The sequence below is a fragment of the Nipponia nippon genome, unplaced genomic scaffold (assembly GCF_047370975.1).
Source record: "Nipponia nippon isolate SJK-2023a ecotype South Korea unplaced genomic scaffold, ASM4737097v1 scaffold_30, whole genome shotgun sequence".
In the NCBI taxonomy this organism is placed as follows: Eukaryota; Metazoa; Chordata; class Aves; order Pelecaniformes; family Threskiornithidae; genus Nipponia; species Nipponia nippon.
This window is the reverse complement of record NW_028262348.1, coordinates 4,476,003-4,493,131: the sequence shown is the minus strand read 5'-3', so window position 1 is coordinate 4,493,131 and position 17,129 is coordinate 4,476,003. Positions and strand designations below refer to the sequence as shown.

General features: G+C 68.0%; 1 protein-coding gene and 1 pseudogene across 4 annotated transcripts; one reads left to right on the top strand and one right to left on the bottom strand.

The window, feature by feature from the left end:
* Positions 1–1,500: 1,500 nt before the first annotated feature.
* On the bottom strand, positions 1,501–12,194 carry EMID1 (EMI domain containing 1). Of its 4 annotated transcripts, XR_015707250.1 has the most exons (16): positions 11,978–12,194; positions 9,569–9,682; positions 9,340–9,446; positions 6,816–6,902; positions 6,651–6,712; positions 6,400–6,526; positions 5,791–5,889; positions 5,471–5,608; positions 5,287–5,373; positions 5,141–5,193; positions 4,989–5,042; positions 4,796–4,840; positions 4,671–4,715; positions 4,277–4,361; positions 3,334–3,424; positions 2,044–2,090 (listed from the first exon to the last, which is right to left on the bottom strand). XR_015707250.1 is itself a non-coding variant. In XM_087768855.1 (15 exons), exons 1-15 carry the CDS (start codon positions 12,118–12,120, stop codon positions 1,960–1,962), a joined length of 1,377 nt encoding a protein of 458 aa, XP_087624981.1. In that variant the 5' UTR covers positions 12,121–12,194; the 3' UTR covers positions 1,501–1,959. The 4 variants fall into 4 exon arrangements, 3 of the variants coding, with proteins under 3 accessions (XP_087624981.1, XP_087624982.1, XP_087624984.1); XM_087768855.1 differs by lacking the exon at positions 3,334–3,424 and having other exon boundaries at positions 1,501–2,090; XM_087768856.1 differs by lacking the exon at positions 3,334–3,424 and having other exon boundaries at positions 1,501–2,090; positions 9,340–9,443.
* Positions 8,125–9,219, top strand: LOC148054410 (uncharacterized; annotated as a pseudogene).
* Positions 12,195–17,129: the final 4,935 nt, after the last annotated feature.

Here is a 17,129-nt window from a genome sequence, read left to right as displayed (position 1 = left end):
GGGGAGCCGCGGACGGCCGCGCACCGAGGGCTCGCCTCGCCCGGTCCCGCCGCCTTCCCGGTGGTCTCGGACCCCCGTAGAGAACCGAGGCCGCTCCGCGCCGCGGCGACTGCCGCTGGGGAGGGCAGTTCTCCCGCGGCGCTGGGGGCTCCCCCCCGCCGGACTGCAGAATGGTACGGCCCGAGGCCGTTAGGGACCGTCGCGCAAGAGCCGTTCGGGTGGTGAGGCGGAGCGGGGAGGGCGGGGCTACGGCGGCGTGATGTCATCGCCGGGCGTCACGCGGCAGCGAGCGGCGCCGCGGGGCCGTGCGCGGGGTCGCGCTTGACGTCACACGCCAGCAAGTCGCGCCGCGCGCGGCACGTGGCGTTAGTGCCCGGCGGCACGCGGTGTGCCGTGGTGTAGTATCATCGCCTGACATCACGCTCCTGCAAGTGACACCACGGGCTGCGCGTGACGTCAGCAGGTGTCACGCCTCACGTGCTAGCAAGTGACACTGCAGGCCAAGCCCGGTGTTGTGTGGGATCCCACGCTGTGCCTGGCATTGCATGCTGCCCACGCAACGTCATAATGTGAGCGTGACGGGGTGACATCACACGTGATGTCAGCCCACCCACGCTGCCAGCAGTGTTGTCCCATGATGGGTGGGGAGGCAGGTATGCCACAGGGATGGCCCTGGCTGGTGTCCCCGTCCCCAGCAGCTGCCACCCCCCGTGTCCCCCCCAGCACCCTGCTGCTGCCTGCCCCTGCCTGCTGCTGCCTGCGGGCACCCGGCCTCGTGTGCCCCAGTGGGTGCTGGGGGGCTGCAGCGTCTTGCAACGCCTGCATGGCATGGGTGGGTGTCCCATGGGTGGCATAGAGTGGGTGGCTGTCCCAGGGGTGATGCGGCATGGGTGGGTGTCCCTGGGGTGACGTACAGTGGGTGGGTGTCCCAGGGGTGACATGGCATGGGTGGGTGGGTGTCCCAGGGGTGATGTGGCGTGGGTGGGTGTCCCAGGGGTGATGTGGTATGGGTGGGTGACCCCGGGGTGACGTAGAGTGGGTGGGTGTCCCAGGGGTGACATGGCATGGGTGGGTGTCCCATGGGTGGCACAGAGTGGGTGGGTGACCCCGGGGTGACGTAGAGTGGGTGGGTGTCCCAGGGGTGGCACGGAATGGGTGGGTGTCCCATGGAAGGAGTGGCACAGGTGGGTGTCCCAGTGTGGGTAGGTGTTCCATGGGTGGCATAGAGTGGGTGGGTGTCCCAGGGGTGGCACGGCACAGCCACGTGTCCCCTGGGTCCCCCTGCAGGTCACCGCAGCCCATCTCCCTGTGGCACCATCCCACCCCGCTGGCAGCCCCGGGGAGGCCCCGTGGGACCCCACCACCGTCCCCACGCCACCCACTGTGGGCAGAGGGGACCCGCTCCAGCCACCCACGTCCCCACGGCAGCACCCATGGGTGCTCGCTTCACCCGCGGGGGTCCCCCGAGGCGCTGAGGGACGCCGCAGGCCACGGGTTCAGGAGGCGTTTAATGACCTTGAGGGGTCCCAAAGCGGCGGGATGAAGCGCGCAGGGCAGTGGGGTCCCCGCCTGGGGGGTTCCCCACTGCTGGCCCCCCCGGAGCCCCTTCCCCGGCGCAGGGGTGGTGGCGGGGGCTCAGGCCAGGGACAGAATTAAGCACCCCCAGAGCTGCACATCGGGGTGGGGGCAGAAAAGGGGCAGGGGGGGCCCTAGCACCCCTTTGCCCCCCCCCCGGGGGGGGGGTTCAAGCAGCAGCGAAGGCGGCCAAAGCGTGGGGGAGGGGGGGCCGGTGCCGTGCCACCGGCTAGCACCAAGTGCCCTGTGGGGCCACGGGGATGCGGCGGGGGGTGGCCCCCATCCTGCCCCCTCCGGGGTGATGCTCCTGCCCGTACCGGTGCAGCGGTGGGCGCAGGGTGGGGAGGGTGACAGTGGGTGACACACCCCCCCCCCCAAGCTGTCTCACTGGTTGCTGGGGGGCCACCGGTGGGGGGCCACGATGCGGTAGGGGAGCTGGCCACTGCCACGCTTGACACGGGGTGGCCCGGGTGTCACCGTGCCAGGGGGGCCGCTCCCTGAGCCAGGCTCTGGTTCTGCGGGGAGAAAGGAGGCAGGCGTCAGGGTGCCCGACACCCCCCCCCCTCCCCCAAAGTCACTCTGGCATCGGGTGCTGTGGGTGGGGGTCCCTTGCCCCACCGAAATGGGGTTCATTGCTGCCTGGCCACGCGGCAGCGTCGAGCCCCACGGCTCCGGCTGACCCCTGGGACCCGCATGCTGGGAGAGGCACACTAGGACTGGGCGGGGGGGAACACGAGGACCCCCCGGCTGGCACCCCCTGCGTGGCACCCCCCGGCCGGCACCCCAAAAGCCAGGGTCCCCCCTGCAGAAAAGCACAGTGGGAAAGTGGAGGTGGGGGGGGGGGTAAAGAGAGGGGGGGGCACCCGCTGCCCCCCAGCTGGGCACCCTGGCACGGCAGGGGCTGGGCACCGGGGTCTCCCTTGGGCCAAGGCGGGGCGGTCCAGGGGCTCCCTCCATCCAAGAGGAGTGCCAGGGGCTCTCTGGGTTGAAGGGCTCCTCCTGGGCCTCCCTTCATCCTTGGGGAGCTCCAAGGTTTTCCTTGGCCCAAGAGGGTCTCCATGGGTCTCCCTTGGGCCAAGAGGGTCTCCATGGTTGTCTCTCTCAACCCAAGAGGTTCTCCCTGGTCTCCCTTGGTGCAAGACAGGCTCCAGGGTTTCCCTTGGCCCAAGGAGCTCCAGGGTTTCCCTTGGCCCAAGGAGCTCCAGGGTTTCCCTTGGCCCAAGAGGGGCCCCATGGTCTCCCTTGATGCTTGGGGAGCTCCAGGGTTTCCCTCGGCCCAAGAAAGTCTCCAAGGGTCTCCCTTGGTTTGAGAAGGGCTCCATGGTCTCCCTTGATCCTTGGGGAGCTCCTGGTGCTCCTTTGGTCCAAGAGGGTCTCCATGGGTATCCCTTGATTTGAGAAGGGCTCCATGGTCTCCCTGGAACCTCGGGGAGCTCCAGGGTTTCCCTTGGTCCACAAGGGTCTCCCTGGTTGTCTCTCTCAATCCAAGGGGAGCTCCATGGGTGTCCCTTGATTTGAGAAGGGCTTCATGGTCTCCCTTGAACCTTGGGGAGTTCCAGGGTTTCCCTTGGTCCACAAGGGTCTCCATGGTTGTCTCTCTCAAGCCAAGAGGGTCTCCATGGTCTCCCTTGGCCCTGGGGGGCTCCAGGGACCCACTCCCAGGGGCTCCAGCCCCCCGTGCTCCATGCCTGCTCCCGGGGGGGGCCACAGCACACCCAGCTCATGCAGGGAGGGGAGGAGGGAAGGCGGCGCGGTTACCTGGCCAGATGATGGCTTCCAGCAAGGTGACCCTTCTAGCCAGGACCTCCAGCTGGGCCTGCTGCCGCAGGAGGGTTTGGAAGCTACTGGCCTGGGGGAGAGTGAGAGAGCAGAGCAGAGCGCGCGTTCGCCCCGCGGCGGGCACGGCACGGGTGGCACGGCATGGCATGGGTGGCATAGCACGGCGTTGGTGGCATAGCATGGGTGCAGCCCCGGCAGGCAGGGGGGTGCCGGTGCAATGGGTGGGGGGTGCCAGGTCTCCCAGGAGGATGCTCATCCTGGTGTCAGAGGGGTGCCGGGGGCTCCCGTGGTCCCAGGGGGATGCGAGGGCCTCCCCCATCCCTGTGGGTCCAGGGGGCCCGGGGGGCCCTTGCGCTGACCCTGCCCCAGCCGCAGCTGCCTCCGTGTCCCCAGCAGTGCCCCGATGGGGACACGGCTGTCCCCTGCCCAGGCAAGTCCCAGCGGGGTGCTCCCTCTGCCACCCCCCAGCACACCAAGCCCCCGGACACGTGGGGGGACACGTCCCCAGCCTGCCTGGGGGGCCACCGGCTTGTCCCCAAGACGGAGACTGTCATGGTGTCCCTGCCAGAGGTGGGTTCCTGGGGTGCCCAGCCGTGGGTGCAGGCCAGGGATACCCCAGTGGCCCTCGCCCTACGAGCGGTCCCCAGTGCTGGCCATGATGCCACAGGGTGGGTGATGACATCATCCACAGCTGATGACATCACACTGCAGCCAAGGTGGGGCCGACGCCTTGCCCCGGTGCCTAGCCCCCCGTGGCAGAGGGGATGGGGTGCCAAGGGACCCCTTCCCGCAGCTCCATGACATCAGCGAGCCAAGGGCCACCGTGATGTCATGGGGGCCTGGTGACCTGCCAGCAGGGATGGGGGCCACCCTGGGGGTCCCTGTCCCCTCCCGCGGCCCGGGCTGGCCCCCCCCTACTCACCGTAGAGCCCAATCATTGTTTCCAAGATTAAAACCCTCTCCGCTAAAATCTTCAGCGCCTCGCGGAGCTGGTGCAAACCCTCCCCCTGGGGAGAAGAGAGGGACGGGGGTGAGGGGGGGCTGGACCCCCGCATGGCCCCAGGACCACCTCTCCTGGGGGGGGGCACGGAGGGGACACAGGTACCCCCCACCTCCCAGCACCCCCCGACTCACCGCAACACTGGGCATAGCCGGGGACCCCCACGCCATCATTGGCGGGCCCAGGGATGATACATGGGGGAGAGCAGGGGAGGGGGCCGGGGGTCCCCCCCATGCCCATCACCACACCCCCCCGGCACCCATGGGTGGCAGACCCCTCTCGGTAGATGTGTCCCCGGTGTCACCCCCCCACTCACCCAAGTGCCCTTCTCGCCTGGCTCGCCCCTGGGGCCCGGCTCGCCCTGAAACACAGAAAGGAGAGGGCCTGGCAGCGGGGGGCACGGGGGGCTGCGGCCCAGGGGGGCCCGACCCAGCAACGTACCTGTGCCCCATCCTGGCCACGGCTGCCCGGGTGGCCCTGGGGACCCTGGAGGGGGGGGAGAACCCGTCAGCATCCGGGGGGCACGGCCAGACCCTGCATCGTGGGAGATGCTGGCAGACCATGCCCTCCCCCCCCCCCCCCCAGCTGAGACCTCCCCAACTCGTGTCACAGTGCTGGGCTGGTGGGGACTCACCCTGTCTCCCTTCTCCCCGGGGGGGCCAGCAGCTCCGGGTGCCCCGGCTCTACCCTATGCAAGGACAAGGTGGGTGCCATCAGCTGTGGGTGGGAGCCCGGGGGGGGCTCAGCCCACCCTGCGCCCCCCACCCCAGTGCTCCCAGCACTTACGTCAGGTCCTGGGGGGCCGGGTGGCCCAATGGGACCCGGGGGGCCAGGGGGACCTGGAAGGAGAGGGGGCACAGATCAGCTCGGCCCTGGCAGAGTGCCCCACACTGGTGAACACCCCAAAAATGCTGGGGGGTGGACACACTCACCCATCGGTCCCACAGGTCCGGGGGGTCCGATGGGACCCATGGTGCCCCCGGCGGCTTCGGTGAAGGTGTTGGAGAGGAGTGGGTCCCCTGGGGGAGAGCATGGGTGGTGGGCAGGGGCCAGCCCCCCCCGGGGCTCCCAGCACCGCCCGGGGAGGGGACCCCCCCCACCCCAGCCCCTCCTTACTGGGCTCGGCTATGCGGGGTATCGCTGGCCCCACGGGGGCAGGGGGTCCCGGGGGGCCGGGGGGCCCAGGTAACCCCTTCTCTCCGGGGAGCCCCCTGGCTCCATCCCGGCCAGGTGGTCCTGGGGGGCCGGGGGGACCTGCAGGGAGGAAGAGGAGGGTGAAGGTTGGGGGGCTGCCTGTTAAACCCCCGATGCCTGAAGCTGTGCAGCGCTGGAGCCCTTCTGAGCCCCAAAACCGCTGCACAGACCCCCCTGAAACCTGCCCACCAGGAGAAGGGATTGGGACCCCTCTCCCCCTGGGGCTCCCTGTCCCCCCTTACCTGGTGGCCCCGCTGGACCCTTCACCCCAGGAATGCCCGACGGTCCCCGTCCTCCTGCATCGCCCTTGGGGCTGGAGGGTCCCCGCAAGCCCGGTCTCCCTGCAGCCAAGCAGCACCCTGAGGGGAGCACCCCAGGGACAGCCCCTCGGAGGGTGCCCCCCACCCACACCCGGTCCCCACCATCACGCCCCAGCACAGCTCCCAGCTGCAACCCTGTTGTGGGTGGGGAGAGCATCGGTCCGGGGGGACACCCCAAGGGCAGCAGCCCCATGCCTGTGCCCCCACCCTGCCCCAAACCAAAGCCCTTCAAATCCTCCCCAGAGCTGGCCTGGTCCCCACGAGTGGCTCAATGTCACCACCATCCCCTGGGGACAGCTGGGGTGGGACTGCAGCGTGTTCCCCCAAGGTGAGGGGCTCCAAGATAGGGGTCCCCCAGGTGCCCCCCCAAATATTGAGAACACCTGCGTGCTTTTCCTGGGCAATGGCACTGCCGGTGCTGCCAGGTGGCACTGCCACCACCGAGGATGTGGCATTGCCACCGCCGGTGCGGCAGGATGCGGGTGGCTGCCCGTGGGGGCATGGGGCAGCCGCCTGCACTGCCTGCCTTACCGTCATCCCCGGGGCTCCCGCGGGCAGCCGGAGACCCCCAGAGCTGCCCGGTCTCTGGTCCCCTGCCCGCGACGCTGCCTTTGGGTGCTGGGGAGGTGGGGGGCTCGGCCACTGACAGCCGGGCCACCTGGCAAAGAGACGGGAGGGTTGGGTGCCGCAGCGGGGGAGACCATAAGGTGACCCCTCCCCGGGTTCCTGCGCCCCTCAAGGGGTGGCTGGACCCAGGGTCGGTGGCACTTTGGGGGCCTCACCTGTGCCTCGAGGGTGGCGAGCCGGGCTGTCAGCTCCCCGAAGCGGCTGCAGTTCAGGCACCCTGCGGGGGGAAAGTGGGAGGCACGGGTGGTTGGGTGGGGGGCACCCACCCCTCTTTCACCCACACTGATGCAGCGTGGGGTGGTAAGGGGGGGGGGACCCACCTGAGAAAGCCGTGGGGCGCAGGGGGGGCCGGCGCGGGGCAGTGCTGGGGCGGCCAGCGTCCCGCAGGGCGACGAAGGTGTGAGCCTCTGCTGAGGGAAGGGGGAGTCAGGAAGGGGGCACCCCCTCCCCATTGCATTGCCTCTGTTGGGAGACCCCCAAGGGCCACAGGGCTGGGAAAGCCTCCTGCCCCTCACCCCAAAATAGGGGGGGGGGGGGGGGGTGCAAGGGCTCCCACTGCTTCTGCCCCATCCTCGCTCCTGGTGAACCTCAGAGCCCCAAACCCACCCATGTCCCCAAGCCAGATCCCCCTCAAACCCGCAAGTGACCAGCCAGATCTCCCCAAACCCCTCCGGTCCTGAACCAGACCCCCCCAAACCCACACCAGATCCCCCAACCCACCCCATAACCCTCAGCCAGCCACCTCCAAACCCCTTCATGGCCCTGAACCCCAAACCCCCAAACACCGCTATGGCCCCCAGCGAGACCCCCCAGCCCCAGCTCGAGGGTGGCTTTGGAGGGGGGGCCACATTCCTGGGGACACTGCCCACATCCACCACCCATCACGGGGTCCCAGCACCTCATCCCCACCGAGGGACCTTGGGGACAGCGGTTCGGGGCCACCCGGGGTGGCAGGAAAGGGGTGTCTGGAGCAGAGTTGGTGGCATTGCACCCCCCCACTCCCCCGGCGCTGCCACCCCACCCCGGCACAGCCACCGCCATGCTGCAGGGGACAGCCAGCGCCGCTCTAAGCGGGCCCAGATGTGGGGCACCCGGCCAAGCACGCACGAAGCAGGAGGAGGAGGAGGAGGAGGAAGAGCCCCCCGCCTCCCTCTGTGCTGCTGCCACCCAGCTGGCTCCGGAGCCCCTCGTGCCAGCCACTGTCCTGCAGGCCCTCGGTGCCACCCCGGTGTCCCCAGGGTGCCCCCACCCCTGGGTGCCACCCGCTGCCCCTACAGCCCCTTACGCCCCCCGCCCCCCCAATGCCCCGCATTGCTGGGGCCAAGGCTGGGGACCCACAGCCAGGATCTCAGGGGAGAGGGAGGAAGGAGGGTGTGGGTGACGATGGGGACAAAGACACCCCACCCCACCCCACCCCCCGTAAAGAGGCAGGCTGGGGGCCAGCTGCCGAGGCGGCAGCACCCGTCCCACCACGCATGGCACAGCCTTGCACCCATTCATCCCCCGCGCGCGCAGGCAGCTGCCCACCCGCCCTCTGGCCGCAGGCAGGGACAGCGGGCAGGCAGCCATCTCCTTGCAGGCACACAGCCATCCCCTTGCAGGCACAGCCACGCACCCACCCACGCAGGAATGTCCGACCGTCTGTCTGTCCATCCATCTACACCCCATCCATCTATTGACCTTTCCAGTTATCCGTCCCCAGGCACAGCCAGCCAAGCGTCCATCTGCCCACCCACCCCTGCATCTACCCATCCAGCCAAACGTAGGGCCATCCACCCGTCTGTCCACCCACCCACAGGAATCTCCCTCCATCTATCCACCCACCCACTCACCCACCTACCCACCCATCCGCATGCAGGGACATCCACCCCCCTATCCACCCACCCACCGACACAGGAACATCCAGCCAGCCGTCTATCTGCTTATCCATTCATCCATCCATGGACACAGCCATCCAGCCATCTACTCACAGGAACAGCCACCCACCCACCCATGGGAACATCCATCCGTTCATCCATCCACTCAACCACGGGAACATCCATCCACCCACCCAGTCACCCACACAGAAGAACACCCACCCACCGACCCACCCATCCGTCCGTCCACTCAACCACATGAACATCCATCCATCCACCCACCTATTCACCCACACAGAAGAACATCCATCCATCCATCTGTCCGTCCATCCATCCATCCACTCAACCACAGGAACATCCATCCATCCATCCACCTATTCACCCACACAGAAGAACATCCATCCATCCGTCCGTCCATCCGTCCGTCCGTCCACTCAACCACAGGAACATCCATCCATCCATCCACCCACCCACCCATTCACCCACACAGAAGAACATCCATCCATCTGTCCGTCCATCCATCCATCCACTCAACCACAGGAACATCCATCCATCCACCCACCCACTCACCCACACAGAAGAACATCCATCTGTCCGTCCGTCCGTCCGTCCACTCAACCACAGGAACATCCATCCATCCACCCACCCATTCACCCACACAGAAGAACACCCATCCCTCCCTCCCTCACTCCACAGAGGAACATCCATCCATCCCTCCATTCATCCATCCCTCCATCCAGAGGAACATCCCTCCCTCCATCCCTCCATCCACCCACACAGAGGACCACCCACCCAGCCATCCCTCCCACCCACCCATGGGTCCGTCTCTCCATCCAGCCCTCCCCACCCTGCCCATCCCTGCCACTGATGCCGACGGCGGGGGGCCACAGCCCCTGGGTGACACCCCCCCACCCCAGCCACAGAGAGGACCAGAAGCCCAGCACCGGGGCAGGATGAGGCCCCTTCCCATGGCCGTGCCACCTCCCACCTTCCTCGCAGTTGGCCCCGGTGTGCCCGGGGCAGCACCTCCACTCCAGCGCCGTCAGCGTCTTGTAGGTGACCCTGTAGATGGGCCGGACGACAGTGCGGTAGCTGCTGGCACAGAGCAGGGCAGCGCCTTCAGACCCATCCCAGGGGTCAGCCCAGCAGAGCACCCCAGGGTGCTGGGGTGGGATGCCGGGTGCCCGCTCCCAGGGGATCCCGGTGGCACCACTCACCTGCCCCCATTGCAGGCCAGGGGCCAGCGGCAGCCCTGGAAGACCCGCTGGAGGAAGGTGCCGTTCTGGACGTGGCACGACACCGTCCGTGTCACTGTGTAGGAGCACCAGTTGCTGGAAGGGAAACCGCTGGTGCCATCAGCCCTGCCTGGGGGACGCCACGGAGCTGGCGGAGGTGGCGGTGCCACCCAGGGTGTCCCCCCGTCCCTGTCCCAGGAGGTTCTGCCCCCCAAATTGCCCCAGGAGATGCCCACCCCCAGCTTTCGGGGTGCCCATGGAGGACCCTCCCAGACGGGGGCTGCCCTGGCACGCCGGGGGGAGCTGGGGCCCCACATTCCTGCTGCATTCCCGGCCGGCATGGCGCTGGCGCCGGCTGGCCTGGAGCGGGGCCCGGAGCCCCCCCCTGCGCCCCCGGCCCACCCCACACAAAGGCTCCTTTCTTTGGGCGCCTGCCTGCCCCACGCCGGCTCCTCATGCCAGGCTCTGCCCACCCTGGGCATCCCCCCCCGCCAGCCTCAGTTTCCCCCTGCAGAAGGAGGGGACACCAGTGCCACAACGCCAAGTACCCCCGTCCCTGTGGCGGGCAGGACTCAGCTCTACCCTCAGCGGGGCTCCAAACTCCGAGGCTGCGTAATTTGGGTCAAAACCCAAGCTTTTTGGGACCGCCGCAGCACTGCACAGCCCCTGCAAGCAGGGAGGCGGTGGCAGCGGGGACGAGTGGGCGCTGCGGGGGGACAATTGTCTGGGAGGTGCCGGGGGGGCGGGGGGCGCAGCAGGGTGGCACAGGGCTTTCCGGCCGGGCAGCGTCCCAGGTGGGCCCTGTGCCAGGGCCACGAAAGCACCAAGCCCGCCGGGGCTGTCTCCACGCTTCTGCTGCCGCCCCACGATGCCAAGGGGGGTCCTGGGGGGCAACGGCACCTCCGGCCCCCCTACCCTGGGTGACAGCATCGTCCTCCCTGGGTGGGCATCCAGCTCCCGGGCAATGCTCCCCCATGCAGATGGGGATGGCACGGGTGTTGCGTCGGGATGCGGCCACGCCGTCTCAGGGCGAGGATGCAGCAGCGGTGCCAACCCCAGCTGCGCCAGGCGCCCGCGGGGATGGGGATGGGTCCCGGCCCGTTTCGCCTCCCGCCTGGCAGAGGGAGGACGTGGGGGAATGCCCTCCCGGGGAGCGGGGCAGGAGCTGGCGGGCATCGGCGTGCGAGCGCTTGCATGGCCTGGCCTGACCTTGCCCACCCGCTGCCGGGCCGGCACTCGTGCACTGAGCGGGCCCGGGCTCTGCTGCCGGGGCATGCACACACCTGGGGCAAAGTCCACGCCGGGGTTGGCTCTGAATCCCACCCCCCCTTCCCAAATCCAGCCTGTTGGCTTTGTGCCCCCCCAGCTTGGGCATGTGGGACCCCAGTGATGCGTTAGCCCAACGAGAGGGATGGGGTGGGGGCTCGCGGGCCCCCCAATGCCGACAGCAGGGTGGTGGGTGCTGGGTCGTGGGCTGGGGGGGAACACGGCAGGGTGGTGCCAAGGCACCAGGGGCTTCCTGGGCTTGGCTGGGAGGGGAAGGGGAAATGAGGCAGCTTCTGCCCGTCGCCTCACCGACCCGAGCGGAACCGGGAGGTCCCGGCAATCCGGTGCCGGAGACACGGCCAGAGCCAAAGATTTCCTGTAAACAACCCCCCCGCCACCCCGCCTGCCGCTCCGCCGGGCCGGGACTGTGGGGACAGGGACCACAGCCCCCCGAACCGGGCAGCGGGCTGCCCCGGTCCCCACCACCTCCCAGGGACAGGCAGGACCCTTGGGCCGGGGCCGCTCACCCCGCCCCAGCCCCAGCAGTCCCAGTGTGCCCAGCTAGCCCCAGTAGTCCCAACAGCCCCAGTATGCCCAGGCAGCCCCAGTAGCCCCAGCATCTTGCTAGCCCTGGTAGCTCTGATAACCCCAGCAGTGATGCTAAACCCAGTATGTCCTGCTAGCCCCAGTAACCCCCCAGTAAACCCCAGAAAATCTTGCTAGCTGCAGTAACCCCCAGCCCCAGTAAGTCCTTCTGGCCCCAGTAACCCCCAGCCTCAGTAAGTCCAGCTAGCCCCAGTAGCCCCCAGTATGCCCAAGCCCCAGCAGCCCCCAGCAGCATGGACCAAGCAGCCCCTGCCCTGCCGTCCCCAGCAGCCGGTGTCCCCCGGTACCCAATGCCCCCCGTGCCCAGTACCCGCAGCCCCCCGTACCCACAGCCCCCCAGTACTCGATGCCCCCCAGTACCCAGAGCCCCCCGGTACCCGCTGCCCCACCGTGCCCACTGCCCACATCCCCATCTCCCCGGTGCCCCCCACGCTCTGTGCCCGGTGCCCCCCGTGCCCGCCGCGCCCCCCCCCCCCCGGTGCCTGCCCTCCATCTCCCCGGTGCCCCCGGTGCCGGTACCTGCGGGCGGCGGGCTGCAGCAGGGCCGGGCTCCAGGAGCCGGCGGCCGACGGCAGCAGCAGGCAGCAGAGGTACAGGCAGAGCCCCAGGGGGACAGGCAGGGGCAGGCAGCGGCGGCAGGACCCCCGGTCCCGGCCCGCCATGCCGTTCCGCTGGGCTCGGCGTGGGGCGGCGCTGCCCGGGCACCGGCACCGGCACCGGCACCGAGCGGGGCGGCGGGAAGGGGAGGGGAAGGGAGGAGGAGGAGGAGGGATGAAGGAGGAGGAGGGACCCCCCGCTCCCCCGCCTTCCCTCCCGATGGCGACACGGGGGGGGGGGGGGGGGGCGCGATTTGGGGGGGGCTCGGTGCGGGGGCTGCGCCCAGACGCGGGGCCGGTGTGAGCCCCGGCGCGACCCCCTGCGTGGGGCACACGCGTGGGTGCGTGCGGGCGTGTGCACGGTACACACGCGTGGGTGCGTGGGTGTCGCGCCTGTGTGTGCGTGCGTGTGCATAGTACACACGCGCGTGTGTGTGTGTGCATGGTACAGACGCGTGTGTGCATCTGTGTGTGCGTGGATATTGTACGTGTGTGTGCGTGTGTATGCATGGTGCACACGCGTGTGTGCATCTGCATGTGTGTGGGTACACACACGCGTGCTTCTGTGTGTGCACAGGTACACACGCATGTGTGTGTGCATGGTACACATGCATGCGTGCATGTGCATGGGTACACACGTGTGTGCGTCCTGGTGTGTGCACAGGTACACGTGTGTGTGTGTGTGCATGGTGCACATGCATGTGTGCATCCTGGTGTGTGCATGGTACACACGCATGTGTGCATCTGCATGAGTGTGGGTACACACGTGTGTGCGTCCTGGTGTGTGCACGGGTACACCTGTGTGTGTGCCTGTGTGTGCATGGGTACTACACGCGTGTGTGCATCTGCGTGTGCGTGGGTACACCTGCGTGTGTGTGGGTACACACACATGTGCAGTTCTGTTTGTGCATGCATACACACGTGTGTGTGCATCTGCGTGGGCACGGGCAGACATGCATGTGTGCATCCTGGTGTGTGCATGAGTACACACGTGTGTGTGCATGGGTACACACATACGTGCATTTCTGTGTATGCCTGTGTACACATGTGTGTGCATGTGTATGTGCAAGGGCACATGTGTGTGTGCATCTGCGTGTGCATGGGTTCACACGTGTGTGCTTCTGTGCATGCACGTGTACACACGTGTGTGCATCTACGTGTGTGTGGGTACACATACACGTGCTTCTGTGTGTGCATGGGTACACGCGTGTGTGCATCTGCATGTGCGTGGGTAGACACTTGTACGCTTCTGCATGTGCATGGTACTACATGTGTGTGTGCATCTGTGCGTGCATGGGTACATGCACATGTGTGCTTCTGTGTGTGCACGGGTACACACGCATGTGCGCACCCCTGGGTATGCGTGAGTACACGTGTGTGTGCATGGGTACACACCTATGTGCATTTCTGTGTGTGCCTGTGTACACGTGTGTGTGCGTGTGTGTGCAAGGGTGTGTGTGCATCTGCGTGTGCATGGGTTCACACGTGTGTGCTTCTGTGCTTGCACACGTACGCAGGTGTGTGTGCGTCCCTGGGTGCATGCATGTGTGTGCATGGGTGCACATGCGTGTGTGCATGAATGTGTGCACGGGTACCCCTGCCTGTGTGCGTGTAGGTGTGCGCGGGGACACAGATGTGTGGTTATCAGCGTGTGCGTGAGCACACACATGTGTATGTGTGCGTACATCTGTGTCCTCACACCCACACCCGTGTGTCTGTCCGTGTGCGATGCACCGCAGGCCCGCAGGCGTGTTTGCGTCTGCGTGTGCGTACGCATGTGGACACGGCCCGGGTGTGTGTACGTCCGCCTGTCTGTCTGCGGCTCTTCTTCCGGCTGCCTCTTCCATGTGTGCGTGTGTGTGGTCCCTGTGCCAGGGCGTGCAAGGAGGCCGCATGTGTGCATGGGCGTGCGTGGGTGGTCCCTGCCGGGGGTGTGCGGGTGGGGGGGCCCTACAGGCAGCGTGTCTGTCTGTCTGTCTGTGTCTGGGGACACGTCCCCGCACCGGCAGCATGCTGGGACCCCCCCCCCCCCTCCGCGGGGTGCGGGTGGTCGCCCATCCGCAAACCTGCTGAATCCCTTCCCACGCAGGCGGCGGGGGCACCCAGGCGTCCGGGCCCCCCACCCGTGGGGTGGGGGCGTGCGAGGGGGGGCTGCCTGCCCCCCCCAGTATGGAGCGAGCCCTGGAAGGCCTGGAGCTGGGCTCGGGGTGGGGAGAGCGGGGCGGGAGGACTCTGCGCTGGAGCGGATGAGGGAGGGCTCCCATGGGCCCCCCCACCCATGGGTGCTGCCTTCCACTGGGCAGGGACCTGGCAGAGCGCAGGCGGGGGGGATGCACCCACCCGCACCTGAGGGGACCCTGCCGGCCCCCCCCCGGCTGGCAGCCACCCCCTTGGTGGGTTAGAGCCCGGGGGTGTCCCCAGCCCCCTCGCCGGCCCCCGCAGTGCCGCTGGCAGCCTGGCCCCCGGCGCGTCCTTGCCGCGGGGCCCGGGACGTGCTGTTTACCCTGGTGGGTGCTCGGAGGAGCTGAAGGTCGCCCGCGCTCCTCCTCAGACTAAACAAGCCCCACCGATGGCCTTCCCAGGCTGTCCCCAGCCCCGTGCTGAGCGCATGGGTCCCAGCCTCGGGCTGCACAGGACCTTGTCCCCGCGCCTGCCCTGAGTGACCCCTGCCTGGCTCTGGGGTCCCCTCACCCATGTCCACCCCCTGCTTGATGGCTTGGATCCCTCCCAGGCTCCTCACGCATCCCAGTCCCAGGTCCCTGTCCCGGCTCCATGTCCCCATGGCATGGCCCAGCTCCCAGGCCCCATGCCATGTCCCTGCCCTGGCTCCCCATCCCCATGCCGTGTCCCCATCCCAGCTCCAGGTCCTCGTGCCATGTCCCAGCTCCAGGTCCTTGCCCTGGCTCCATGTCCCCGTGCCGTGGCCCAGCTCCATGTCCCCATGCCACATCCCCATCCCAGCTCCCAGTCCCCATGCCATGTCCCAGCTCCAGGTCTCTGCTTTGGCTCCATGTCCCCCTGCCATGTCCCTGTCTCAGGTCCCCATGCCAAGCCCCCACCCCAGGTCCATGTCCCCATGCCATATCCATGTCCTAGCTCTATGTCCCCATGCCTTGGCCCAGGCCATGGTGCCAGCCCCCCACCCCATTTGCCCCGGGGCTGGCTCCTGTCATAAGACCTGGGTGCAGCTCATTGCATGGATGGGGCAGTGGGTGGCCCCTGCCCATGCGGGCCGACGGGGAGCCGTGTCCCCCACCCTGGGGATGGGGACAGGGACGGGTGGGTGTCCCCATGCTCGACCCTGCTCAGCCCCTGCCCGGCCAGGGGCTCGGTACCACCCCGGGCTGCCACGCCGCGTGGCCGAGGCCACCAGGTGGCACTGCGAGGCCACCGTGGCCATGGCTGCCCGGCCCCTGGCCACCCCCGGGGCCAGCCCCGGTCCCCGGCGGTCCCGGGGGATGCGGCCTGAGCATCCCTGCCCGGCGGGGGGGATGCGGCCGGAGCCCAGGGGGAGCAACTCCTCTGTCCCCAGATCTGTCCCCAGTCTGTCCCTCCACGGGCATGGCCACAGTGGCAGCCCCTCTGTCCCCAAATCTGCCCTCTCCATGGGTATGGCCAGAGTAGAAAACCCTCTACCCCAAATTTGTCCCCAAATCTGTCCCTCCATGGGCACAGCCAGAGTGACAACCCCTCTGTCCCCAAATCTGTCCCTCCATGGGCACAGCCAGAGTGACAGCTCCCCTGTCCCCAGATCTGTCCCCTCTCCAAGCACAGCCAGAACGACAGCCCCTCCATCCCCAGATCTGTCCCCAAATCTGTCCCTCAGCAGGCAGAGCCGCTAGCCACTGGGGCCAAAGTAGGTGGTGATGGGGGCAAGCGGGGCAGCCACTGGGGTGTCCCCAAGGCTCAGGGCCTCCTGCCACCTCCCGTGCCTCAGTTTCCCCATGGGGCTGTGGGAACCACATGCCCAAAGGGGGACAAGGTCCCCCCCCAGCCGGGCTGGTCAAGCTGGGGGACAGCCCCCCATGGGGACAGCCCACCCCACGCATGTTTGTGAGCACATGCATGTTCGCTGCTCTGACATGCCTGCGTGCCCGTGGCCCAGGGCTGGGCCACCTGCGGGTGCCGCTGCCTGCTCCTGCGCTGGGTGCAGGTCCCTGGTGTGGGTGCTGGGTGTGGGTCCCCACTGCGGGTCCCCGATGTGGGTGCGGGTCTTGGCCTTGTGCCCGGTGTGGGTGTACGTGTGACTGGTACCCTCGGTCCCTGGGTGGGCACCCACAGCAGGTGGGGGTCCCCGGTGTGGGTGCCCATGCCCAGTGGGGGTCCCCAAGGCAGGGCACTGGTGTGTGTCCCCAGTGTGTGTCCCCAGTGGGGGTCCCCAGTCCCCAGTTGGGGGGCCTGGCCCCGGTGCTGATGCCCAGTCCCCTACATGTCCCAAGTGCGTGTCCCCAGTCACCCGTGCGTGTCTCTGGTGCAGGTGCCCAGCCCTGGTGTGGGTGCCCAGTCCCAGTACAGGTCCCAGGTGCAGATCCCTGGTCCTCTACACATCCCTAGCATGTGTCCCCAGTCCCCCACGCGTGTCCCTGGTGAAGATCCCTTGTGCGTGTCCCCAGTCCGTGGCCCTGGTGTGGGTGCCTGGCCCTGGTGTGGGTGCCCGGCCCTGGTGTGGGTGCCCAGTCCCAGTACAGGTCCCTGGTGCATGTGCCCAGTCCCCTACATGTCCCCCGTGCGTGTCCCCAGTGCAGTCCTCAGTGTGTGTCCCTGGTGTGTGTGCCTGATCCTGGTGTGTGTGCCCAGTCCTGGTGTGTGTCCCCAGTGTGTGTGCCTGGTCCCGGTGGGTGTCCCCAGTGCGTGTGCCCAGTCCCGGTGCATGTGCCCTGTCGCAGTGAGTGTTCCTGGTGCGTGTGCCTGGTCCCAGTGCGTGTGCCCAGTGTGGATGGCCGGTCCCAGTGCGTGTGCCCAGTCCCAGTGGGTGTCTCTGGTGCAGATGTCCGATTCTGGTGCGTGTCCCCAGTGCGTGTGCCCGGTCCCGGTGTGTGTGCCCAGTGCACGTGCCCAGTCCTGGTGTGTGTCCC

Bases quoted from the DNA above. Each gene is read 5' to 3' on its own strand.
- EMID1 (XM_087768855.1), bottom strand. From the start codon at position 12,120: ATGGCGGGCCGGGACCGGGGGTCCTGCCGCCGCTGCCTGCCCCTGCCT. The intron at 6,713-6,815 runs GTGGGTCCCCCC...TTCCCCCCGCAG, and splicing joins GCGCCCCACGGCTTTCTCAG to GGTGCCTGAACTGCAGCCGC. The intron at 5,374-5,470 runs GTAAGGAGGGGC...GCTCTCCCCCAG, and splicing joins ACCCCGCATAGCCGAGCCCA to GGGACCCACTCCTCTCCAAC.